The sequence below is a fragment of the Heterocephalus glaber genome, unplaced genomic scaffold (assembly GCF_053883595.1).
Source record: "Heterocephalus glaber isolate CG9 unplaced genomic scaffold, H.glaber_assembly_v1.0 deba00000621, whole genome shotgun sequence".
Taxonomy (NCBI): domain Eukaryota; kingdom Metazoa; phylum Chordata; class Mammalia; order Rodentia; family Bathyergidae; genus Heterocephalus; species Heterocephalus glaber.
Window position 1 is genome coordinate 8,538,417 of NW_028258153.1, and position 26,437 is coordinate 8,564,853.

The 26,437-nt window shown below is 44.1% G+C and overlaps 1 protein-coding gene and 1 pseudogene across 5 annotated transcripts in view; both read right to left on the bottom strand.

Moving 5' to 3' along the window:
• The window catches only part of Smarcal1 (SNF2 related chromatin remodeling annealing helicase 1), an 89,304-nt gene that overhangs the window by 19,056 nt on the left and 43,811 nt on the right, over positions 1 to 26,437 (bottom strand). For 3 of the 5 annotated variants that reach the window (XM_087206139.1, XM_004864617.3, XM_004864616.4), the window contains exons 8-12: positions 22,667 to 22,817; positions 21,143 to 21,301; positions 18,506 to 18,571; positions 8,172 to 8,312; positions 4,596 to 4,811 (exon numbers count right to left, since the gene is read on the bottom strand). In XM_087206139.1, coding sequence (XP_087062265.1) covers positions 4,596 to 4,811; positions 8,172 to 8,312; positions 18,506 to 18,571; positions 21,143 to 21,301; positions 22,667 to 22,817 — 733 coding nt within the window. The remainder of the gene's footprint in view (positions 1 to 4,595; positions 4,812 to 8,171; positions 8,313 to 18,505; positions 18,572 to 21,142; positions 21,302 to 22,666; positions 22,818 to 26,437) is intronic. The other 2 variants (XM_087206140.1, XM_021244188.2) reach the window with 1 other exon arrangement.
• On the bottom strand, positions 14,604 to 18,492 carry LOC106007767 (uncharacterized; annotated as a pseudogene).

Below are 26,437 nucleotides of genomic sequence, written 5' to 3' on the forward strand. Positions count from 1 at the left end.
ATTTATACACATGTATAAATACATACATACACACATTTTGTTGTACAGGGATTGAACCCAGGGCCTTTGCACTGAGCTACATCCAAACCCTTTTATTTTTTAAAACAATATCTTACTAAGTCACTAAATTGCCTAGGCTGGGCTAAAATTTGCAATCTTCCTGGCTCAGCCTCCCAGAGTGCTAGGATTACAGGAGTGTACCACCGTGCCTAACTTGTATAAATATATTTTAGAGCAAAATATACATACATAAGTAGTACAGGAAAATACCCAAACGTGATGTACCAAAATTATGTGCTATAAAAGGTCTTTTAAAATAATATAGAAATTAAAATAACAGTTAACTTTAGTACACCACATACCATAGGCTAGGCAGGGTTCTAAGAAACATACATGCATTTAATTCATTTAATAACCAACACTGCTATGAGGAAGATACTATTATCCCATCTGTATCCATGAGGAAACTGAGACAAAAAAGTCAAGTGACCTTATTTGTCACCAGACTACTTAATGGCAGAACCAGAATTTGTAGCACTTCTAAGAGTAGACCCCCAAGCCCAAATATCTGGATTGACCCCAGACAGTGAGAATTAAATTACTAATACATATAAGTGCACAGCATGTAGCAAGTGTTCAAGAAATGTTACTTATTATAAATACTTTCGTTTTCTTTTCTTTTTTGAGACAGGGTCTCTATGTGTAGTTAAGGCTGGCCTTGAACTCACTATGTAGCCCAGACTGGCCTTGAACTCACAGTGATGCTACTGCCTCAGCCTCCCAAGGGTTGGGATTATAGGCTTGGGCCACCACACCTAGCTTATTTTTCACATTTTATATAGTAGTCATTTCTTGTAGTGTAGACATCTATTATATTATTATTATCATTATTTTGCAGTGCTAGGTATCAAACACAGGGCCTTTTGCATGCTAGGCAAGAGCCTGACCACGGAACCACATCCCAAACCCTAGTGTATTTTACTGTGTGAGAAATCAGTAGTTTTACCTTAAAAAGGAAAAAAAAAAACCTCTTTCCTAAACCGAGAGTAGATATAATATTATCCATTAATGATGTCACTTCTTTTGTCAGCTATGGCCAGGAAATTTTAAATAACCTGCATTCTTCGTTCCTGCCTCCTAGACTTTTATTAAATTAGATCCACTGAACTCTTCAAATTTACTTTTCTAGGTTGGAAATTTGAATGGATTATCAAATGACCAGGGTGAACTGTTCTTATCACCAGGAAGTCTGCATGGATTTGCTCCATTTTTCTGCTTCTGGTCTTGCTGATCAAAAAATGGTGTTAAATAAAAGATGATTACAGTCTGCCTTCCTTAGCCTGAGAAAAGATACCTATTATTTCAGCTGAAAAAGAAGAAAAAGCTTTCATTATAACATTATATTGTATAAATTGGCAGCTTCACCTTGGCTACTGTGATTTAAAGCTTTTTTCCAAACTGTTTTCCTCCAGATGGAAAGGTGTGAAGGGACAAAGAAAGAATCGGCTCTTGACAGGCAGGTCAGTGGTGCTCGGCGAGGCCACCATGATGTGCAGAACTACAGGAAAACAGGGGCTAAAAAGTAACTATAAAATCTGGGGGGGCAAGGTGCTTTCTGTGGAGACACAGGGCCTCTTTATTTGACTTAAACCTAAAAATATGGTTCTGCATTTTAACTCTTTCAACTCACTCGGTATTTCACAGCTGGTCAGGGGTTAGAAGGGGCATCTACAGTCTGCTAATTCAGCCCCTACAGATGTGGCTCCCTGTTCTGAATAAAGTTAGAGCAATGCTCCTAATCAGATTCACAGCTTAGAAATGCACTGCCTCAGGAGCTTTATTTATTTATTTATTTTTGGTACTGGGAATCAAACTCAGAGCCTGGCACTTGCCAGGCAGGTGCTGCACCGCTGAGCTACATCCCCAGCCCTCAGGAGCTTTAAAGTAGGAAAAGTTTTGATGGCCCAAATTCATTTCCTATTTGAATTCTATACTACAAAAATGAATTTCCAGTAAAGAACACGAAAGGGCATCAAGTTTTCAAGCATTTATTATCTAAAAGAACTGAGTATCTGGCCCCAGGATTATACTGAAGGCCATCTGGCCCAACTCAATTTCCACCTTTCAGGCAGAAATGCTTAATTTGCCTAAGACTCCAGGAAAGCAGGTAGCGACTCTCAAGTGCTGGACTGAGATGAGCTCTGGGCTCCTTCCCAGCTGGATTCTTGAAGAATTATACTGCATCTTCAGCTTTATTTGCATAAGCTGCAAAACAGAGTGGAGACTCCAGGGTATTTATATGACAAAGATGCTAATCATACAACATACAGGACTCTGGGAAGGTGGCACTCTCCTTATGCATTTTTCCACTCTAAGGCGGGTTGTGGCTCCCTTCTCTAGGTACAAAAATACCAAAATGTTTCCCCAAATTTGAGACATTTGTATAGCTACTTAAAGTTATAAAATGGCCCACATTACTAATTTTCATGGTTTATCTTTTAACTCTGAAATCAAAACTTTGGGGCTGCATCTGAAATCATTTTTGGAAAAAAGTCACTCATCTAACTTGAAAAAGTTTCTAAGATAGCAGAAGTTTAACATGTTTCCAGGGGCCAGGGATTTAGCTCAGTCGTTTCACCACCTCCCTTGCAAGCACAAGGTCCCAAGTTTGATCCCTGGTACATAAATAAATAAATAAATAAATAAATAAATAAGAAAAATAAAATGCCTCCAGGCCTTGCTGCACTAAGTATAAAATCTCCAATGTTCCATTTCTGTCATTCTCTTTCTTCTTGGCTCCACCATACAATTCACAGTCACTTCCTAACCAGTTAATGTGATTTTTCCTTCTTAACTCAAAGGCTTACTGACTGCTTTGCAGCCATCTATACTGGATGCTCTCAAACTGACTCAAGAGGTAGATGACATATAGGAGAGGGTGAAACAGACTTACTTCCTTCTCTCATACACAAGGAACAATCTTACTAGCAAAAGAAACATAGCATTTTATAAATATTCAGATCTTTCCATCTAAAAATATGGCACCTCTGAATTTCTTCCATTAATATTGTATCTACTGTCCTTGTTCATTGGTTTTCTTGGCTGATGGTGTTCACTAATAGTCAAAATTCAGAGCCATTAAAGTTTAAAAAAAGTTATAAGGAAAAACTTAAAATTGAGAAAAATTTTCACTCACTATTTTTTTTTTTCCTGTTTTGTTTTTCATTCATTTTCAGAACCCAACATTTCATACAGGCCTGGCAAACACTCTACTACTGCATGTACTACCAGCCCCCATTCACTGAGCTTTTAATCTCTAGAAATCAGAAAAGGACAACCAAAATGGATTTTACTGACAGAGTTCCCTGGTTCTCCTGAAATATAATTCTCAAACTCCGTTCTATATCCTCCCCTTGAAAACTCCATGAAAGAAATTACGCCTGTTTATTACCTTGCAATCATCCAGATTATATATATAATACAGCATAAATTAAATATAGCATGACAATTTACCAGTGCATCCTCTCTCCTATCTCATTTCTTCAAAGTTGCCAGTTAGTCTTATTCATGGCATGGTAAAAGAACATTAAAAACATCACACAATTTGTCTCTTGGCATTCTCATTTATTTTGTCATCTCCCAGAAGGGTGACATCTCATGTCTATTCCTTTATATGGGGTAACAGCAAGTCCCTATAATGCTTTGTGGTATTATCATTGATTGTTACTTTCTTGCCAACGAAAATTACAAGGTTTTATTTGAAGAGGACAGAAATGGAATTGGTGTATATATCATAGCACTTGGAATGGTATGACACTAAAGACAAACACAAAACAAAAATGTTTTGAAGAGAGAAATCCACCATAGAAAAGTGTCCTAAATTATAGGGGCAAGAGACTTGCTTCTAGCCTCAGCTCTGCCAGAGAGCAGCCATGAGACCCTGGGTAAACTTTGATTTCTGTGAGCCTCAGTTTCCCTCTCATACAATGGAAGTACCAACCTCCCCTGCCAATCATAAATAGTTGAGGCCGGGGATTTAGCTCAATGGTTCCACCACCTGCCTTGCAAGCGGAAGGACCCGAGTTTGATCCCCGGTACCAAAAATAAATAAATAAATAAATAAATAAATAAAATAGTTGAAATAAGGATTCAAAAGACTAAAAAGTTTGAAAACTCTGCTTTGTTATATAACAGTTCATTTGTAATTTTGACTAAGGCAAATAACATGGTGTGGTTAGAGGGTTAACATATATCTTGAATAATACAGGACTAATTGGCTAACAACTATTACTATCCTGAGGCATTCTTGAAATACGTATTTCTACTTTCTCAGAGGGATTCAGAAAAAATATCATCATCCGCTCTTTCCCTGGGGTTATTTTTCTAATCATCCATGAACAATTCAAACAAGTACAAAACCCAAGTTAATAAAAGATTTTCAAAACAGATCTGATTGGCTGAAAAATAAACTGAGCTGGCTGGAAGTGGAGAAGGTGACAGAAAGGCAAATTCATAGGTCACAGCACAGAGAGTCTTGTAGGAAGATACAACCATGGGCACATCTGTGCCCAAACCTGTCCCAGTCCCACACTCACAGTTATTTTCCTGGTCATTTCCTTGGCTGCAGCAGCCAGACTGGCTCTGGCCTTGGCGCTGATCCGTCCTGGGGCGACTACCACCATCTTACGCTGTTTGGCTGGCAGCTGGGAAAGGACGTCAGATTTGAGGCGTCGCAGCATGATGGCTTCCTCCAGCAGCAGCTTCAGCTCTCCAAGGTTGGAGGAGCCCGAGTAGTCCCAGCCCCAGTGCTGCTAAGGAGAAGCAAGACAGGCCGTGAGCTGTAGGCATGATTCTCTGTTCATCACATCCTGGCTTCATTCAGAGAAGTGCAAGTGACTTTACAAGGAGAAATGTCCCAGAGAAGACAAATGAGAAAAAGGAAGTGAGAAAAGCCAGGCATGAAATGAACAAACCAAATATCATGACATTTTACAACCTTTCACCAACCTTTATAGCAGTAACTGCAAAAAGTAAAGAGACTTTGTGCTTGTTTTATTAAAAAACAAACTGTTGTTTCTCAGTATGGATTACAGCAATACAATCAAGTTCGGATACAGCAACAGCAGTGCTGCTGTTGTTAATGGGGGTTGGGGTTGGTAGGAGGAACCTAGAACGACAGCTTCTGCCACTCTGGCTGAAACAAGAGGTTTCTCGAGGGCTCAGGGCTGAGGGAGTCACTCATGAACACAGCTCCCGTGCCTCCAGGGAGACAGTGAGCTTAAAGGCCTATTCCCGGTTACACAGCTGGAGAAGATGCTAGCAATTAAAATCAAAACCTTGAAACAAAACAAAACAAAACAAAACCTTGCTAGGGTCGTAGCTCAGTTGTGGAGCACTTGCCTACCGTGCATAAGGCCCCGGGTCTGATGCCCAGCAATGCAAAATAAATGACTAAAGCAAACCCTATCCTTCATCAATAATCTTGCTGGAAGCAGGGCTGATCTGCATGGTCTTACGGAGCACCCATGAGCCAGTGAGTGTGTCTGCTGCCTTGCATTTCATGCTCCTTCCCCTCCTGCTGCCCTCTCCCTTGGACTGTCAGCACCTGAGGGATGGAGCTGGGCTTGCTCACTTCAGGCCACCGGGCCTAGACAATGATGGGGTCAGGGTAGGAGTCCTGTTGGCCTTTGCTGAACTGAGGATACAAAGAGATGGTCAAAGGTGAAGAAATAAAATGACCTAAACCTCTCTCTTCCTTAAAAAATAAACAACTCTGAAATCAACCTGAAGTTCGCAGCAAATGTCTGAAGATAGCTGTAGGGCAGCAAATGAAATTGTTACAGGGTGCCTGCTCTTTGTTGGCTTCTCTTCGTGCATGAAGCACACCAAAAAAAAAAAAAGCATCCTGCCCTTCGAGCTGCATAAAAAAATGCTAGGAACAAGCGGATAGCATAATGAATTTGGATATCATTCTTCTAAATTTAATGTTGTTACCTCTTAATCTTGTAGGTTAAATTCTTAATGATAGTGAAGATTTTAAATTGGACTTTGGAATAATCATAATACAACAAGGTTTTATTAAAAACATACCCTGTCCCAGGCCCCGGGCTAAGTGGCAGGAAGGGAATGAAGAAAGAAAAGAATGGTCTTTGCTTTCTGAGGTGGGGGTAGAGACAAGGGTGCCGAGTGCAGGAAGGAAAGGGGGAGGTCACGATGCCTCGGTTTCTGGTGTCAGAGACCAAGAAGGGGTAGCCTGATGCTGGGAAGACAAGAAAGGGCAGTCTGGAGGGCAACAAAATGAATTCCACCTTCAGCCTATCCCATCACTAACCAAAGGCCCAGCAAGTTGAGGAAGAGATCTCCTCATAAAGGAACAGGAAGAGGTACAAATCATGAAGCACACATAAAAACTATATATAACCAATGTAATCTGGATTGATCCATGGGGAATCAAATAAATCATGTGATGGTTAATCTTGGTAGTCAATTTGCCTAGATTAAGAAACACCGAGGAAATTAGTAAATAGACCTCTGAGAGTATCTGGGAGGGTGTTTCCAGAGATGCCTGGTATGCAGGATAGCCAACTGCAGGGGAGACCTGCCCTGAATGCGGGAGCCCATTTCACAGGGTGGGGGCCCAGACAGAAAAAACCTAAGAAGGAAGAAGCCCTGCAGTGCATTTTCACTCTCTTGTCGCCCGACCCAAGCTGAGGTTAGCAGCCTCTCCCTCCTCATGTTCCTGCTGCCAGGATGATCTGCCTCACCTTGCCTTGCCTCAGGCTCAAAGTAATGAAGCCGGGGCCGGGGATTTAGCTCAGTGGTTCTGGCGCCTGCCTCGCAAGCACAAGGTCCCAAGTTTGATCCCCGGTACCAAAAAAAAAAAAAAAAAAAAAATCAAAGTAATGAAGCCAGAAGACCATGGGCTGAAACCTCTGAAACCAGGAACCAAAATAAACCCTTGCTCCTGTAAGCTGTTTATCTCAGGCCTTTCTCCACAGTGATGGAAGCTAACACAGTCACATTGTCAGAGAGGGGCATGGCGTTTTAGTGTCTGAAGGTATCTCACTATTTTGCCCAGGTTATCCTCTAACTTCTGGGCTCAAGCAACCCTCCAGCCTTAGCTGCCAGAGTAGCTGGGACTACAGGTGTGTGTCACCATTCTTAGCCGAAGTCTATGACTGTTAAATACACAGAACAGCTGAGACCATTGCTGCTTCAACAACCAGCTAAAAAATTGTAATGAACTTTTCAAAGCACTACAATCGACATTTTAAGTACTGTACTTTGTTTACATGTAAGTGCATATTTTTAAAATCTGAGCCTTTTTTTCTTTTTAAAAAGTGTTTTACAAATGTGGCACTTGTGAACTTGCATAGCAGGGCTTTTTCCTCACAAATGGTTTTCGAGTACGCCATCTCTGATGCAAACAGGGGACTGGCAAATTTGTGATTGGATCACAAAACCTTTGCATCACTAAGGTCTGGTTAGTGAGGTTTTATAAATGGAGGTATTGATTGTATTGAACTGTTTCTAGGGCTTCCCTTGCCATCTGTGGAGAAGTGAAGCTGTGAAGACTGCAGGTCCAGAGGCACCTGCTCCACTGGCACTGTCTTCATGAAGTAATTCAGGGGTCAGAGTCTCTGGCACAGTGACCAGACAGGGATCCACTACGAGTCACCACTCACGAGCAAAGGCCCACTGAGAAAAGCCCTCCTGAGGCAGCTCAGATTACACTCCCTATGCTACCTAGCAACCTTCATCACTTCGCCTGCTTTCTTGCCTCCCTTCTAGTTCACCTCAGGGCCCTTCTCTGGGGCCAGCGTCTGGCATGGACTTTCCTTCTATAGCCCCAGCACCGTGTCTTGTGCAGAAATTGTTAGCTTAGGCCAGGGCCACCAGCTCTCACAGCTCACACACCTGTGTCAGCCATTGGCCCCTTTCCTGGACCTGGTCAGCACTATAGATATTACAGCTAAAAGAGAACAGTTTTGTTTTGCCCTTTGACCAGAATATTCCAAGGCCAAAGTCAGGGGCAAACATGAACTAAAATCTCACCCAGTTGCTTGGTCCCTGTTCCTCGGCTGATACCATGGCTAAAGAAAAGGAAAACAAAGATAAGTGTCATCATCAGGGTGAGGGATGGGTAGGTTAGGGAAGGAGGAGAGACTCACCCGTTTGGCATCACAGTAACGAAGTCCAAAGGCATGAAACTGAGGGAAGAAGGTTGGCTTGACTGCGATGATCTGTGTGTAGAGCTCTGCAGGCCGGGACATGGCTGGCGTGCCTGACAGCAAGATCACCCTCTTGGCAACCTAGAAGACAAACAGCCCTGCTCTAAACCAGGGAGGAAACTATGCCAATGAGGTAGGAGCCGGATGGCCCCAGAACCAGAAAAATACCCTGGAATCCAGCAGGACCACCTTTCACTTCCTGGGCACTTTCACTGCTGGTGGTTCTCAAGTTAAAACATCTCAGAAAAAAGGGTAGATCGAGATTCCAAAGATGCCAGAGACGGTCTCACTCTAGAACTCTGTGTGACTGACATCCTGGGATCTCTAGGCAAGGTTACTATACCAGAGCAAAGGACTGTGTGTGTTCCAAGAACTGAATTGTGTTCCCAATGTGAGCAGTTCACAGTCATCTCCTTTTCTTTAATCCTTCCTGCTGCCATCATAGCACTTAACATACTACCCTGAACTCTCTTTTCTATCTCCCTCACTCAACCACCAGCTTCTAAGACCAAGGACTGGGCTGAGTTCCCTTTATTTACTATGGCACTTTGTAGATGGCCCAAAGTAATCAACAAATATTCACTATATGATGAGAAAATTCCAGAAGGAAGCTAGTTCCTGTCATAGGGAACACGGAGTAAAGTCAAAGAATCCACCACTGGAACAGAAAGGAGAGTAATAGTCTAAGCTTCCTGCAGAATAGATTTCCAATATCCAAGTTGAATTTATTATCAGATAAGGACACTGTAAAAACCAGGAGGAAGTGCCAGGGAATGGCCATGTATAAGCCTCCATTTAATTTTCTCTAAGGGAAAAAGAGTCTTCACTAACTTCATCATGGTTCAAGTTTACAGATCCCTGAGTCAAGCATATTTTGCAGTTCATAAAGACTTTCAGTAGTGGGACCTAGATCCATTACCCAAAAATCAGCCCAGGTCTGAGGCAGCCCGATAAGCTGAGGGCAGGATAGATATAAATAGCTGGTTGGCTAATTCCAACGACAAGCTCCAAGTTCTTCACTCGCCTGACACCAACCTGATCCGAGAAGATCAGACCCAAATACCTTGGCTCTGAGTAAGATGGGAAGAGGATGAGGCGACAAGAAGAGACACTCCCTACTGTACTGGAACGTGAAGTTGCCACAAATTCCTGGAGGGAAATTCACTTCAGCTCTGGGAAGGAAACCTATCGTGGAGCTGAGTTGTCTGGAAACAGCTTGTTAACCACTGTAACCTTGAGTTAATGACAGTAATATAAGGCGATCGCATGAACTAAATCTCCTTGGGAAGGAAACTAGGTTTTCAAATGCACACACTGCCTCATAAAAATAAGTAAATAAATAAAGATGTAACAGTGGGAAGAAAGGATGATTCCTTGTAAATACCCAATATATACAATTCTAAAAAATATACTTTTGCCCTCTCAGCAACTGCCAATGCCTAATTCCATTATGGCAGGAGAGCTATGAATTTCTCTACCTGTAATTTTCTACAGTTCAATTACCCAAGCCTCCTAATTTCCTGCACGGTTTAATGCAGACTCATTAAAATAACAATGTGCTTCTTGAATGATGTCTGTAGCATCTCTCTCTGTAGCTTAAGACCATTTCAGCAAAAAGGCAAAATGAAAAGTTCCATCAATAAGACAAAATCTGCCCATCATCCCCAACCCACTCCTTGTGTCTCTGTTTGCCTGGGGATGGAGTCTAGGCAAAACCAGTTCATGAACCAGGTGATCGAAATGAACTCCTGGGTCTTCTGTCAGATATTTCCAGGATGGAGTAACACTGAGTCAGTTCTCCCATACACTTCCCTGACTAAAGTGCGGGGATTGGTGCAAATGGACATTTGTGGATGTTAAAAGCAGTGACAGCATTATGGAAAAAGAAAAAGGTCAGCTTTGAGAAGAAACCAGAAGGGCCTCTCCTGTTATGGAATGATTTAACCTTGTCCCTGCTCAATCCCCACATGAACACACTGTCACCACTGTTATTTCATGAAACCTGCAATCTATGCTGGGTCACAAACAATTGACATGATTTATCTGTCTCCACCTCTGAGAAGTTCCAATCCAGGAAAATATAAATGCAAAAAAACCACATAAACCAACATTAAACTGAACACTTTACAGTTAACTCCCCTGGTTAAGGAAAGAAAACAACACCCAGAAAGCTAAAATTCAGAATAGGTAGGTAGCAGGCAAACCGGTATATAGGATTTGCCACGGAGAATCTGATGTAGTAATCTGAAGTAGATAACACACACACAGGTTGTAAAATTCAGTATGAGCCCACAAAATGTACTATGGTGGAGAAAAGAACTGAGGTTAAGTTCATATAAGAAGCAGAAGTTTTTCATCTCTTAACCAGGTGTGGTGATGCACATCTGTATTAATCCCAGCACTCCGGGAGGCTGAGGTAGGAGGATCACCAAGTTCAACCTGGCTTGGATAACTTCTCGAGACCTTGTCTCAAAATAAAAAAAAAATAAAAGAACTAGGGATGTAGCTTCAATGTGAAGGGCCTGGGTCCAAAAAAATTTTTTTTATCACTTTCCATTGTACCCCCCCCACACCCCCCACCAGCTGAGCCAATAACTTGCTTTATTAAATTATTCTGATTGGGTACAACATGTATCAGCTCAGTCTCACTCTTATACCTATATTATTCTAATGATGACTATTCTAAAGTCTATACAATATACTCAATTTAGAAGTAGGACACATAGAAGGCAGGTAACATCTCAGAGAAGACCTCGTCCACACCACACATACTCAATTCTGAAGAGGCAAGAACATTGAAGCTATTAAATTCTAACTAGTTCAGAAGTCATAAAAATCTTCAACAATAAGGAGAGTAGCCAGCATAGCTCAGAACAAGCAACCAGAAGCACCCAGATCAAAAGAACAAATGCAGGAACCACAGGAAGAAACAGAAGAGTCAACACCTGCAGGTGAACCGAAAGCCTGCAGCTGGGGAAGATGGAGGCTCTGTTCCTCACAGCGCCCCATGCCAGATGTGCTGGTGTGCTAATATAGTCCCAGCTATTCGGGAGCTTGAAGTAAGTGGGTCATTTGTGCTTAGGAGTTCAAGACTACTCTGAATAACACAGTAAGGCCCTGTCTCAAAACAGAAAACAAAAACCACAAATGTCCGAAGTGGGTCTCCCTATGTCAAGCAAGACCAAACAAAGACAAATGGCTTAGGGGCCGGGGATTTAGCTCAGTGGTTCCGGTGCCTGCCTTGCAAACACAAGGTCCCGAGTTCGATCTCCAGTGCGGAAAAAAAAAACCAAACCAAACAAACAAACAAAAGGCTTAATTATGGCCACTGTTGACCAAAGGCTGCCTCTAGTACCAGCCGACGGCCACCTACCATTTTGATACCTGGTAAATGGCCTTTCTGACTCTGGTTTGGTCAGCATATGTCATATAAATGGTACCTTTTATGTCCTTGCTTGTGCTGAAAGTCTGAAGGGTACTGACATTACTTAACCTGCATGAAACACAGTTCTCTCAAGCTAAGCAAGTATCACTGCTCTGTTATCAACAAAATTGTGATGTCACATGCAAGGCAGTCCTCGAGTAAGGACAGAATGAAGACTGCGACCATAGGTGTACTGATTTAAAACACTAAGTTTCTATAATGAGAACAGACAAACTGTGCAATAATCACAGATTAAAGTCATTCAGAGCTTTAAGGTATGCAAACCACCTGTGTATGGGTATTATTAAGACAGCACACATACTAAAATTAAAAATAAGGTAGATTTTTTTCCTTAAGTATCAGACGTCAATAATTTCCTTTTACAGTCTGGCTCTGTAATGAACCTGAGAAAATAAACCAGAATGGCCAGACACAGGGACTTCTGTAGTCTCATCACACCAGGGTAGAAATCAGAACCTGCCAGCTGACACCCCTGTCCCCTCTGGGCTGCAAAAGGCCAAGAACCATCTCTTACAGATGCATAGGAACTAGGTCTTCTGCTCCTCACATCTACATCCTGTGAAGAGATGGCCATTGCAATGTTGTATGGAAGAGCTACAATTCAGCTTCAAATCCATCAAAAGGGAACACAGGCTATATTTTGATGGCTTTCTTCAACAGAATTCTATTTCTAAGAATGAGATAGAGTCATTTGGAATGGCATGTAATGATTTTCAAGATATGTTATTAAGGGAAAAAAGGTTGGTATGAAATAGTGGTTGTAGAACCCTCTGGAAGGAAGAAACACACATTTATACTTACACGGGAATAGGCTGTTTTATAGGAGCAAACAAAAAAAATCTGATAACTATGGCTGTCTTTGGGAAGAGAGAAAAGGGACTAGGGAACCTAAGGTAGGAGAAAGATATATTTTTCACTGCCTAAATTTTTTACTGCCTCTTTTCTAAGAGCTTAAGAGAATAAGCTCTTTTGAGCTTCAATTCCCAGTACTGCCGAAACAGAAAAAGGAAAAAGTGTGAGCTTCTTAGTCAGTGTCTCATCTAGTCCATCTTTAGAGATATGAAAACACTCTACTCACAGAAAAAGAGAAACAGCTATGTATTAGGAAAGGGTGGTGGGAGTCTAAAGGACCTTTGACTCTCAAAAAGTTTAATTTTGCTATTATACTGGTTCAACAACAACAGAAACCAATGTAAACAAACCAACTAAACTGAACAAAAACTCCAAATACACTTATTCGAAAAAGTGATGAGAATCCTCAGAACTGGTATCTTGTGGAGCAAAGGCCCAATAGTGCAAATGGTTCTGCCCAGCTGGACTGGTAATGTGAGATCTGACCCAGAAATTCTGCTGGGAACAATCTGTTCTAATAGGATAAGTGTGCATGGTACATAGAGATGGGTGATGTTCACTTGCAGAACTCCTTATAACCACAAAAAGGGAAAACGACCAAGGGCCTGACTCTGAAGGCTAAAATACAGGATGTGTTTATCCAATGGAATGCTCCACAGTCATTAAAAACAATGATCTTGGCCGGCGTAATGGCACACACCTATAATCCCTGCACTCAGGAGATTGAGTCAGGAGGATTGAGTTTGAGGACAGCCTGGACTACATACAGAGCAAGACTCTGTTTCAAAAACACAAAGCAACAAAAAAGCCTAGGTAAATAATACTACAAGGGAAGAAAGATGCCAGAGTTCACATTTCCCAGGGGATAATGGCATCAATTTCTTAACCACCCGCTCTCTCTCCACTGACTGCTGTCGCCAATTACAAACCCACATTTGCTACACATTATCTGATCCTGCTCTCTTGGATTGTATGATTAAATCTAATTACCTCATGAAGCACACTTGCTAAAAATATCTTGTGATATTAAATTTCAAAAGATAGTTCTAAGAAATGTGTACAATAAGGAACAATCAAGTGGTATTTTTTTAAATTTAGAAATGTTTAATCCACAAGCTTCATATAGCTTTAGTTTAAAAAAAACAAAAAACAAAAACAGTGAAACCAAGACACTATTTCAAAGTCAGAGCCCTTCCAGCCTCCAAATACAAGAGGTCTGAAGATTATATATCCCAACTGGAAAATAAGAAAAATATGAATGGAGCCATGACATTTCAGAAAACAAAAATTTCACGTAACTGAAGGATCCTTCCTGGGAAGAGCTAACTGCCTTTACAAGACGGGACAGGAGAGGGAAGGCAGGGGGCGGCTGAAGAGGCGGGGAGAAGAAAAAAGAAACCCAGAAGAACAGGATAGAATCAAATTCCGGTGTTCCAAATCTACTTGTTACACAGCCACATAAACCTAGTGTCCTGGAAAGCATGCTTTCATTTTTCTGTCTCATCCTAGAGCTTGAATTCTGATTCATTTCAGCAGCAATTCCACAGGCAGCAGGAAAGATTGTGGCATTAGAATATTCATTTATACTTCTGTGGTACTTCAACAGTGGTCTTATTCTTATTTTTGGACAAGCTTACAAACCATACAAGGTTGGAAGCATCACTTAAATGGGAGTGAAGACTCAAAGGAGAAAAAGTAAAAAAAAAAAAAAAAAAAAGTAAAAAGGGGGGAGCTCCCCAGAATAGCCAGAAGTATTTAAAGAAACCATGAAAAGTCCCAGCAATATTTAACTCCCCTTTTTTAAACAAAATATTTACTGGCACTGGCACATTTTAGATATACATAATGATAACACTCATCACAGGGAGTTTGTACCTGTACATGATATGTCTTGCCTCTTTTTCTCCCATTCCCTCCTCCCTGCAACCTCCCCATATACAAAAGCTTTGTTTCCATTTTTCCCATTTTCACTTTTTTCTTGTTCCTTCCCTCCTTCCTTTTCCCCTCCCTTGTTCCCCTTCCCATTTGAACATTTTCTTCCCATTTCTATTACACATTTTAGTCCTTACTTCTAGTTTCTTAAACCTTTTATTTCTTTAAAAAAAAAAAAAGCGGTGTTTTCGGCTTAACAGTATTTTACTCTAAATGAATTTATGTCAGCTGTCAATGAAAGAATGTCACTACTACTCTGTGGACACCTTTTGCAATGTAAATCCATGCCCTCCCCGCTTTTTACATGGTGAATTTCAACCTAGCAATTATTACAACAAATGTTATGGTCTAAAGCTCAAACACATTTTAGCAATTTTGAAACTGAACCGAGTACAAACCGAATAAAACTGACATCCTAACAAACATTTCCACCTAGGACCGTGGGGACACCTGAGCCTTCCGCATGGATCTCAGAGCCTTTTCCCACAGATGCTTCCCTAAGTCATCAGTTATCTTCAGCTTCATTTTTAGTTTCCTCTGTCCGGCTCTGGGGCTGCCTCAGGTTCTTCCTGTGCTGATGTGATTGTGGCTCTGGCAGGAGCAGCAGCAGCTGAAGCCACAGCCTTTTCCTTCTTGTGTTTTTTGTGCTTCTTGTGTTTCTTACCCTTTTTCTTCCCACTTCCTTCTTGATTCAAATTCCTGGCTGGTGACAGGGCTTGGCGTTGTGCTTTTAGCCTTTTCCACCGGCACCACTGGTGACCAGTTTGTAGAGGGCGGCTGAGACTGCACAGGGGGTGGAGGTGCTGGGGGCTTTTTAGCTGCTGGCTCAGGAGGTCCAGAAACAGACAGAGGAGGAAACCCTTCTTACAGACTGTGGACTTGGTGAGGCAGCCTTTTTAGGTTCCAGAGCTCTGGAGACTCTTCTGATGGGCCTGGTACTTGGAGATGGGGCTGCCTTCTTTGAGGTGATGCTGATGTTCCTCTTTTCCTTTTGTTTTCTGGAATTTTTTTTCCGGAGAAGGTTCTTTAGGTTCTGGCATGGGTTCAGGCTTGGGAACTTTCAGGATGTCACTAGTGGATGTGGCCTCTTGCTTTGAAAGTTCTTTTACTTTCACTGAAGGATCAGGGGGCTCTGGAGTTTTTTGTTTGCGGGAGCAGGGGAAGGACTCTGGCTCTTGATTCTGTAACAGGGAGACTGAAAATGACTGCACTCTTTCTCCTGACAGGGGAAGCTCATCCTCTAGGAAAAGGAGATCTGGATTTGCATCTTCTTGGGCTTCGAGACCGCTCCCTTTTTTCTCTGCTGCTTTTTCTTCCTTATTCCTCTTCTCTTTGTCTTGTCTTGCAGTTTCATCAATGCTAATTTTTCTCCTTCAATTGATCTGTTTTAGTTCTTCTTTCTTTAGTTCTAGGAAAGCAGGGGGGATTCCAGCGATGTTTTCTTGTGCACTTAACAGCAGGGGCCAGAGTTCTCCCATAAATTCTTCAGGATTTTCCCCATTCAAAACCCCAGTCAGGTTGATTTGCATCATTCTGGAATCTGGATTCTCCACTTCCAGCTGGTTGAATATAAACTCAATCACAACATCCCCTTCAAATCCGAGGATTTCTGTTATTCGTTTTGTTATCCAAGGTTTATAACCTCCAAATTTACTTTGCTCATGTCCACCTTTTGTTCTAGACATTCTGCAAATTTCAGCTGCCTCAGTAGTTTCTTCTGTTTGTTGCTGAACCAAACATCCTGTTCTGCACTTGGTCGGCGGAAGAACCCTGCAACCATCCTGCTGCCTCGCTCAGATTGCTCCCTCTCCCAGGGTGTACCTCAGTGCCAGAGAGGGAGGGTGGGGCCAGGACAGGGCCAGGGCAGGACCAGGGCGGAAACTGAGGGGGGGGGGCGCCGAGCCTTGGGACACCAATCCAGTGCTATTAAATTGGCCCTTGTGTGGCTTTTCAAATACATATTTTACTTCCTCTCAACTATCTTCCTAATACAAAAGCACTCAGATCCATTAACTTATTTAGATCCAAGGTTCTCAGTGTGGGTGGGGAGTGATTTGTCCTCACAGGGGACATTTAGCATCATCTGGGGACAATTTTGATTGTCAGCACTGACAGTACTACTGGCTGGCATCTAATAGGTAGATACCAAGGATGCTACTAAATGCTCTACATGCCCAGGACAGGTCCACAACAAAGAATCAACCAAAATGTCAACAGTGCCAAGGTTGAGCAAGTCCAATCTAGATAAATATACAGCAGAGGAAGGTGACAGAATAGTACTGAATGCCCCACCCGCTCTTCCTGCTGCCCCACATTATGTGACGTTACAGAACATTACGGAAGAGCATGACTTCAACAGGCCATAATCATCAATCCTATTTTGAAATACTAATGCAGCCAAGAGCTACAGCAAATGCAAAGTAAAGATATAGCAGCTTAAAGATTTGTTTTCAACATGTCACTTTGAAATATGCCCAAAGCATTAAAGATATCTATCTTTATGCTGCTCCCACAGGCCTCACCAGGACGTACCTGTTTCGGAACCCACTATGGACTTCCATGTGCCCCAACTTTAATGATGCAATCTATTATGCAATATTTTTTGTCTAAATAATCACGGGTACAGATTTAATTTCAGTTACGGCCGTAATATTGGAACCACAGTACTAAGGCCTACTAACATTTTTCAAAGAGAAACATATTAAGTCTCTCAAAGATGAGTCACTCCCCCTAGAAAGACAGTTCATTGTGTGTGTCCATCAACGGCTATCACCATGTGGATATTTATAGGTAATATCAGAGAGCCAAGCTTTGAAAGTAAAAGACCCATTTTTCATGTTGAAGCATATGACATAACCTTACCTTGGAAGATTTCTCATGTTAGTTATTATTCCTAAAAATATTAAAACTCGAAATAAGTAGTTATTTTATGCGTGTTTTGTGGAGAGGCAGAAAAATTAATTTTCAAATGCTAAGCTTCATCAACATTTAGCAAATTTGTTCTCTTTAATTTAGGCAAAAATGGAAGCTGCGTTTTTTGTTTTGAGATGGTCTTGCTTATTTAGGCCAGGCTGGCCTAGAACTTGTGATCTTCCTGTCTCAGCCTCCCAAGTGTTGGGATGAAAACTTCTTCTAAGCAATACAAGCTGCAGTTTCAAAATGCTGGTGTGACACAGGGCTGCCTTACTACAGTGTAGGATAAACTCGAACTTGTGTTCACTTGGTCAACACCAACCAAAATGGGTTCCTCCAAAGTCAGATCTCTAAGAGTCTGCTAACTTGTCCTGAGAGACAGCACTACATTTATCCTCCTCCCCTAATTTTGGGGAGAAATCCCTCCAAAAAGATGAATGGGGGAACACAACACATAACAACACACAAGCAAAAGCACCGATGGGACACGGAGCTGCAGTCAGCTCCAACTGCATGCCGGACATGTGCAGATGAAGACTTGAACCCGTGTCACACACCCACCCTCGCCTCTCTGAACCAGAACCTACACATGTCAAAGTGCTCCAAGCACTCAGAGGCCAGTAGAGACCCCACAGAAAGGAACCTGGACGGCTGGCCCTCCTGTTAAGCAGAGGCCTTGGGGGTTGGCTTACAAGGCCTGGCTCAGCTCTGGCAGGGTTACTTCTCATACTCACTGGCCCTGGCCTGGTACCCTAAGTTGGGTTACTCATCACTCTTGGTTCCCAGCACCTTGACATCTCTGCTACAAATGATTCCGTTTCTTGTGAGCTGTCTGGTGGACAAGCTGCTGTAGGTCCTCGCCTGTCCAGGCAGGAAGCCAGAGGAGGATTCCAGAGTCCAGACTCACCTGGGCCTGTTTCTCCATCTGGACTACCCGGCCCTCAGCCAGACGTCAGGAAGGAAAATGGAGCCGGCCCTCAAGCCCTAGGAGACGTCCTCAGTCGATGCTGAGTCCTGTCCATAGCACACAGGCTGGGGCTTGAGCCTGCTCCCCTAAGACCCCTCACACCCCAGCAAATACAATGGATCTCGAGATGCTGGGGGTCCCGAGTCTCCTCTCGGCAGCACTCACCTTTAGGATGGGCACAGCTGCTCGGCAGCGGGCAGTTTTGATGTTTTTGAGGAAGTGAGATTCATCCTGAAAGAAATAGCCACACAGTGAACAAGGCCCAATTCTGAGAGGACAGAGAGGGGACAGAGAGAGGACAGAGCGGGGCCACAGGAAGCCTGGCCCTGGCCTGGCGCTTGCCCTATGGGCATATCCCTAAGCGTGGTCTCATTCAGAGACAGAGCAGTGGGCCTAGGGAAGGAGCCAGGTCTCCAGGGCGGCCTCTGAATCGCACTCCGGACAAGTTGCTTCATTTCTCCGGCAACAGTTTTCTGCTGAGATAGTTGGATCAATGAAACCCCACTGTGCCCCTTGCAGAGGCTGCTTGTGAAGAACAAACCACTGAGGCAGTTGGCTTTGTAAGTGGCATCATGCATCTGCGTGGCAGGAGAAGCAAGTCTGCTCAGCCCAGCCTTTGCCCTGCACTGCCACGAAGCTCAGGGCCTGCCCTTGGGGTCGCCATGCAGTAAGGAAGTCAGACATACTGACACCGGTCAGACACCCCACTGCCACAGCGGTGGGAATAATTAAAACACTATGGAAGGGCCGGGGATTTAGCTCTGTGCTTCTGCTGCCTGCTGCGCAAGTGCAAGGACCCAAGTTCGATCCCTAGTACCAAAAACAAAACCACTATGGGAAATGAAGGCAGCATATGCCCTGTCATCCAGAGACTATTATGTTTAGACCACGGAGCTTGATTGCTTGTTTTTGGTACCAGGGATTGAACTCAGGACCTTGCTCTTGCCATGCAGGAACTGTGCTGCTGAGATACATTCCCAGCCCTCAATTATTGTCAGCTCTGCATTCTGTGGATAAACAAAGAACCTCATATTTTCTAAACCCAAATTAGTAACTAATACATTAATAGGACCTGGGAGGAAATTTCTAGGTTAGCACATACTCCAATTCCTTGCTATGTGACTCTGAGTCACCAACTGACCTCCCAATGGTGCCAGTTTCTCCATCAATCAAATGATACCTCCTAACTAATCGGGCTGCTCCAAGTCTGAAACAGGCTCACCCACAGGGAACCCTTAGCCCAATCCTGTCTCTTTGTAGGTGTTCCGTAGTATCAGCCTCCTATGAGAAGTCCTGGCTTTGTCCCTGAGAAGAATCTACAAGGATCTCATTCCATTTTAGCTACGATGAACCAGGACCCGGAGAGAACAATGGAGGGCCAGGCTCAAGCCCACGAGCCTCGGTGTTACATCCATACTCCTATTTCATGACATGTCCTCATGACAGTCAGGAAAAAGTCATTTATGGAGAAACTGCAGAAAGTTCAAGGATATGCCCAGTGGGGAATAGCGTAGCAGTACTGGAACGTATCACAACAGTGGCTTGAAACTGAAGCCTCTCCTGAGAGGTGCAACATCTCAGAGCTGTCACTTTGTTCTTGCCTACATTTCTCTGAAGTCAGAAGAGGACAGGGCTTTCACTTTACCAAAGAACAAACCAAGCAGCTTGCCAAAACCCACACGGCAGAAACAGGAAAACTCAGATTCTGAAGCCAGACACAAACTGCTTTAATCAGTGACTCTCTGACTAGCTCTGTGCCTGTAGGCAAACGATGGACCTGCTCCCACTGTCAGTTTCATCAGCTGTGAAGCGGATTAACTCACAAGAACAAAAGATAACCGCTCAGGGGGGCACAGGGGAGCACAGGGAAGATCAGTGGTCATACAGGAAGTTCCTGAAGCAGGTAACACACAAGAAATGAAGATATACATTACTCTCCCTAAACCCTGGAGACATCACCATCCGCCCTGGGATATTCTTTTAATGTTCTCGTTTCACTTGGATGCTGGCATTTTTTAAAGCCACACTTGAATTTGTGCCAAACCAGAAATGACTTCAAAGACTTGCTACCCAGATAGCTTTGAGAAAATAGAAACACTTCCATTTGCATATGCTGAGAACACAGTGTGGTTCTCACGTCCAGAACATGATAAGGGATCCCCTGAGGTCAGCAACTGTATTGTCTCCCCTTTTCTGAGCTCCCACATTTTATTAGGGAGCTATGTCAACACACTAAGTACTGGCAGAGCTGCCTGGGTACCAGACAGGAAGCCAGTGATTGAAAGATGTGCTGTTGGAACTGGGATCAGGGCTCCAGCAAAGCCTCCTTTAATAATCAACTCAAGTAAAAGGTGCACAATGCTTTCAGAGGCTCGGGTATCTTCCTATCGGTTGGCAGGATAAGTATCAATTGTTGAGCTGTATGTCTTAGCCACTCTGACAAGGTGGCAGGCACCAGGGTAGACACACGCTTCCTGTCTAGGCTGCAGTCCCTGGACGCCTGGGCCTTCTCCAGTCTATGTTGTGGCCTCCATCTGTTGCCTGCGGATGCAGAAAAGATAGGCCAGACACTAGAGCAATTCATCCAGCCAGTCTTAACAAGCTCCCCAGAAGATTCTAATACACAGCCAGGGCTGACAAGCACAATGTGGGAGGAGTGAAATGCTAATTTCCCATAAAGACAGCAATTTCTATTCCCTAAGAAACCAAAGAGGCTCAGTGAGACTACAGAAACCAACGTCCTTGGAGCTTCCAAGAGATGCCATAGAGATAAAGTACATCTAGATTCTGCCAATCACTCACAATGATGACGACTTTGAAAGAGGTTTTTAGCTGTCTTTCCAACTTGCTCAGAAGGTCAAAACTGACTATGTTGACCAGGCCGGCTGTCAGGCAGCCCTTCCCATTCACCACCACGTTGATGCGCTCTGGGCTCAGAGATGGCAGCCACCGAAGGAAGGCCTGTGGGTGACAGGAGACAACAAAACACCAATGACTGGCCAGCTGTGACCCCCACCAACAGCACTCTCTCAAAGTGGACCACTGAATACTCGTCCCTCTCCCTCCACATCCTCCTGTATCTGCCCAAACCCTTGTCATCTCCACACCTCCCTCCCCTGTCACTTCACTCTCCACTGACCAGATGCTCCCCTCCTTTCCTAGCAGACTCTTGGTGGTCTCTGTGGATTTCATCTCTGTGATCTCTAACTAGACAAGTTTCTGTTGGGGAAGGATTTTATAAAAAGTCTGGTAAACTGAAGGTAACTGGTGCTTATTGGTGGTGACGAAAATATTTAGGTCAATATGTTCCACAAAGCCACTTGGCTCTCTCCAGCAACTATAGGAACCTGGTCCCTGCAGCCAGTGAAGGTCACCTGCGCCTCCACGGCAGCACCCCTCCGCCCTGCCTGGGGTGCGCTCTGCCGCTGGAGTTCTGGCCTTCTCCCAGTCCCATGTGTAACCATCTATCTGACTCCTCCCTGGAGTTTCTGAGGTGCTGAGGGAATTTAACACACACAAGATATGTACCGAATGACTGCTTTCTACAGGGATTGGCAGAAGTCTGATCACAAGGACAGGAAAAGAATGAGGTATTTTTTCCATGCACATCCTTGTAAATGTTTTCACCTTCTCTGTGGTCAGAGAGGCACATCTGGGCAGCAGACTAACCAGCACTGGGCAGAGCTGCCTCCTCTCCACCCTGGCTCACAGAGGTCTTAGGAAGAACTCAAGCTGCGGGGAAGAGGAATGCCAACATCAGTAGCATAAAGCCAGGGAGAGCAGGTGGGCTAGGTCCTCCTTCTTCACCGAGTTCGTGTATGGGATTTGATACCCCCAAGTTCAGATCTGGTTCTTCATCCACAAGGTTGTCAGTGAATACCCCAACCTCTACAGATGCAAATGCTGAGTCCAGAAGCCAGGAGGACATCTTAAGTCCAAACCTGGTCCTCAATAGCACAACACATAGCACTTAACCCCTTTGGCATTCAATTTGCCCACCTGTAAAGGGGATCACTGTCATGTTATGGAATTAAGGGAGATAAAGGAGTTAAACATATTTCGGAAATTAAGCATGGAAGATATGGGGCACAGATACTGGAAGGGCCTGTGATGGGCTGACAAGGTCCCTGGGCTGGTGACTCCTGGGCTTTCTCCCTCTGAGTCAGAAACTTACCAGCCTGCCCTTGGGGCACCAGCTCACCTCTCTTCCGGCCGTTACCTAACAGAACCTTTAAAGATCCCAGGGGCTGTCTCCAAGCCATTATCTTATTACTCTAGCACTGAGGAAAACCTTCTTTCTCTAATTCCAACACAAAGAGAACCAACCTGCTCCCACGTGAAGCGCACAGAGGATGGCACCACCACCAGGAGGGGCCACTCCTTGCGGTAGAAGGTGGCTATACAGATGGCTTGGATAGTCTTCCCCAGGCCCATGTCATCAGCAAGCAGCAGGCGGCCTCTTTTTGCTATGGCAAAACTGCAAACAGACAAGGCAGGGTGAGCAGTACAGTCCACATTCCAGTGGAGTCATTTTTAGCTCACCTGGCACCACGAAAAGCAGAGACACAAGGTTGGCGGTACTACAAGATCTGCTCCTCCAGGCATGGGGCAGAACAAAAGGAAATGAGAGCAAGGGTCAAGACAGGAAAAATGCAGAATGGCTGTCAAGTGGGAGGGAGAAGATCTAGAAGACCAGCAGGTCACATGAACTGAAGGCAGAAGTTTGAAGGAGGGGAGTCAGCCTGAACCCAGCACAGGCAGCCCAGAGGGATGTGAACGAGAGGTGTGAGAAGTCGTCCATGACCAGGCCTGTGACTGTCTTGGGCAATCTGCCTAGGAAGGACAGAAAGAAACAAGAATAAAATGGAGCTTAAAAATAAGGCCTTCTGGGGCCGGGGATTTAGCTCAGTGGTTTTGCCGCCTGCTGCGCAAGTGCAAGGACCTGAGTTTGATCCCCGGTACCAAAAAAAAAAAAAAAGACCTTCTGAGCTAGGCGTGGTGGCACATGCTTGTAACCCCAGCACTCGGGAGGCTGAAGCAGGAGGATTGCCCTGAGTTTGAGAGGCCAGGCTGGGCTACATAGTGAGTTCAAGGCCAGCCTGAACTACATAGCAAGACCCTGTCTCAAAAAAACCCAAAATAATATAATAATAATAATAATAATAATAAAAATAATAGTAGTAGTAGTAGTAGTAAATTCTGAAAACTTAAAAAAAAATACAGCTTTCTAAAGATCAGAGCACATTCTGTATGCAGAAAAGCAAAGCATGGAACTGGAAGAAATAAGAAATGCTGTATACACCACAGGAAGACACACAGAGGAGAGGATGGGAGTGGGGTATGAGTCTAGGAGGAAGCATAACCTCAGCACAGGGTTTTCATTAACCAGCAGCCTCCAAGAGCCAGAAGTCCTGAAGAGCAACAAGCTGGACTAAGCCTCTGTGGTAAGAATGGATTCCATTGTGCTGGAGCCAGTCAGGCCTGAGTTGGGACTCCAGTGCCACTGTGGAACAGTCGTCCATCTTTCCCCTATGCCTCAGCTCCCACAGCAGTGAGACAGGCAGGAGTAACAGCAGAACCTGCCCCAGAGAGTGGGGGAAGGACGCAACACACAAAGCACTTAAAACAGCTCTTGGCACCTTCCTAAGTGCTAAGGAAGTGTTTCTATCATGACTATTACTCCACAAAGAGAAAAGTAATCAAGACACAAACAGTAAAATGACTTACTTGAGTCAAGGACAAATTAGTGAAAAGCTAAGAGGATCCTGAACACCATATGTCTGGTCCCTTAGTCCAAACTCCAGTCTTGCAACTAATTCCTAAAAAATTGATTATCTGCTCAGAAACAAGTGGAATAATAGCTTGTTTTCTTTCTTTCTTACACAATACAGAGAACTTGATCTTTTTTCATCACTGGCATGGCCTGTAAGATTTCTAGGTTGCACAGGGACTTTCTGATTATGGGGGAATAATGTTTCTTAAGATGAGAAACAGAGCAGCAGGTCTCTAGGACCTGAGGACATGCCCAAAGCCCAAGCGCACATAGGACAATGGGCATTATGTCACAGCGCTTCTGTCCTCCAAGCAGTGACAGCAGCCACCAAGTGAGAGGGAGCATCCATGCTTACACCCCTGTGGCCTTGCTCAGCATGTCCCTCTACCCAGAGGGCAAAGGATCCCAGTGGATGCTATCCCCTCTCTTCAGCAGGTCCTGCCTCTCTGAACTCTTCTGGACCAGGACTGGCATCAACCCACAACATGGACAAATGGGGGGAGGTCAGGTGTGAAAAGACTCATTTCTTACCTCACTTTCTGATTTGCAAATTTGGTGGCCAGGGAGGTCAGGCAGCACCCAAGCGATGAAATCCATAGAGAACACCACACCCTTCTAATGCTTTTGTCTCAGCCTCCTCAGCTCCACTGCCCACAGCTTCCAGATGGTTGGTCCATCTGGCCATTCTCAAAGTAGAATGGATCCCCTGAATTTCACATTCTTTCCCTTTTCCCTGCCTCTAAGGGGCCCAACTAAGGAACAGAGCACATCCACCCCGCCACCAAAGACAGCAAGGAAAAGACCTGAATAACAGAGGAACACAGTTAAATACATTTTCTATGGTTTGGTATGACAGGTAAAAAGATGCTACATGCATCATCAAAAACCACAGATTTAAGTCTCAGTTCCCTTTTCTTTTTGAGATAGGGTCTCACCATGTAGTTCAGACTGGCCTTGAACTCACTATGTACCCCAGGCTGGCCTCAAACTCAAAGCACCCTCCTGCCTTGGCCTCTCAAGTGCTAGGATTACAGGTGTGCACCACCATGCCCGATTCAATTCCATTTCTGCAGCCGAGTGACTTTAGGCAAGCGACTCTGATCTTGGACACATTCTTCTATTGAATGGGACCATTTAGACATTAAAAGAAGCTGATATGTCTAAGAGATTCTGCTCTATAAATTTAAAAGTGTGTTCAACTGAAAAAACAACAAACACGGAATTGACAGCCCTCCTAGTCCCTGTATCAAACCTCTACCTTTTCAGAAGTTGAAAGCTAAAATGTGGATTTAATTAGAAAATTTTAAAGAAAGCCTACAAGGACCATAAGGAACTTCAGAGCCACAAAGAGAAAAATGACAAAATTCCTGGCCACGTTCTGGTTCTGCAGCTAAAGCTCTGGTCACATGCGTATCTGCCTGGGGTACCTTGCACGAAGATTCCTCACTGTCATGAGGTGAACTGGAAAGACCAGCACTTACCACGTAGGCCCCAGGATCTCTTAACAGACCAGTAAGGACTTGAACAGAGCAGACAGGCTGCCCAGTGGGAATGTATGGTAGGCAACCCGTCTCAGCTATTGTAAAGAGGCCAGAGGAAGAAAGATCAGAGGGATAAACCACACAGAGGCTGGGGGAAGAGTATCTTAACAGATGAAGCACTGAAATGACAAAGCAAGATGAAATTCTGCAAAATGTGTTATCTAAGACATAGAAGATGGAGCGTGTTTTGGTCCAGAAGAAAAATATCCTCCAAAAGTGTCACTTTCTGAGGTGGGGCCAGGGTGAGTCACAAGGGACATGACCTGGAAAGGAGTATTCTTGGCCCCAGCTCCTGCCTTCTTCCTCTGCTTCCTGGCTTCCTGGCTGCCAGGTGGTGAACAGCTTTCCTTCACCCTGCCATTTCACTATGCCTTTTTACCTTGGAGCCAGCCAACCATGGACTGAATCCACTGAAACCATGAACCAAAACCTCTCCTCCTTTAAATTGGGGCTGTCAGGTATTTTTTCCCAGTGATGGGAAAGTGACTGATACAGAGGGGAAAGGAAAACAGTGGGTGGTAGACAGGACTGGGAACATAAGAATGTAAGCCTGTGACAAGTGGCACACAGAGATTAGGATCCGAAAGAGTAGTAGCCAAGCTTTCACGGGAACTCCATGATCAGGCTTCTGGCAAGCAAGCTCCAGAGGTTTGTCAGCTCCACTGATAACTCAGGTCCCTTCCTTTTAGGCTCTGTCTCCAGCCACACAGCCTCTGAACAGCTGTAAGTCACATTACTTCTGAACAGACCATTGAGACGTCCTCTTTAACTTCCATATTTTCA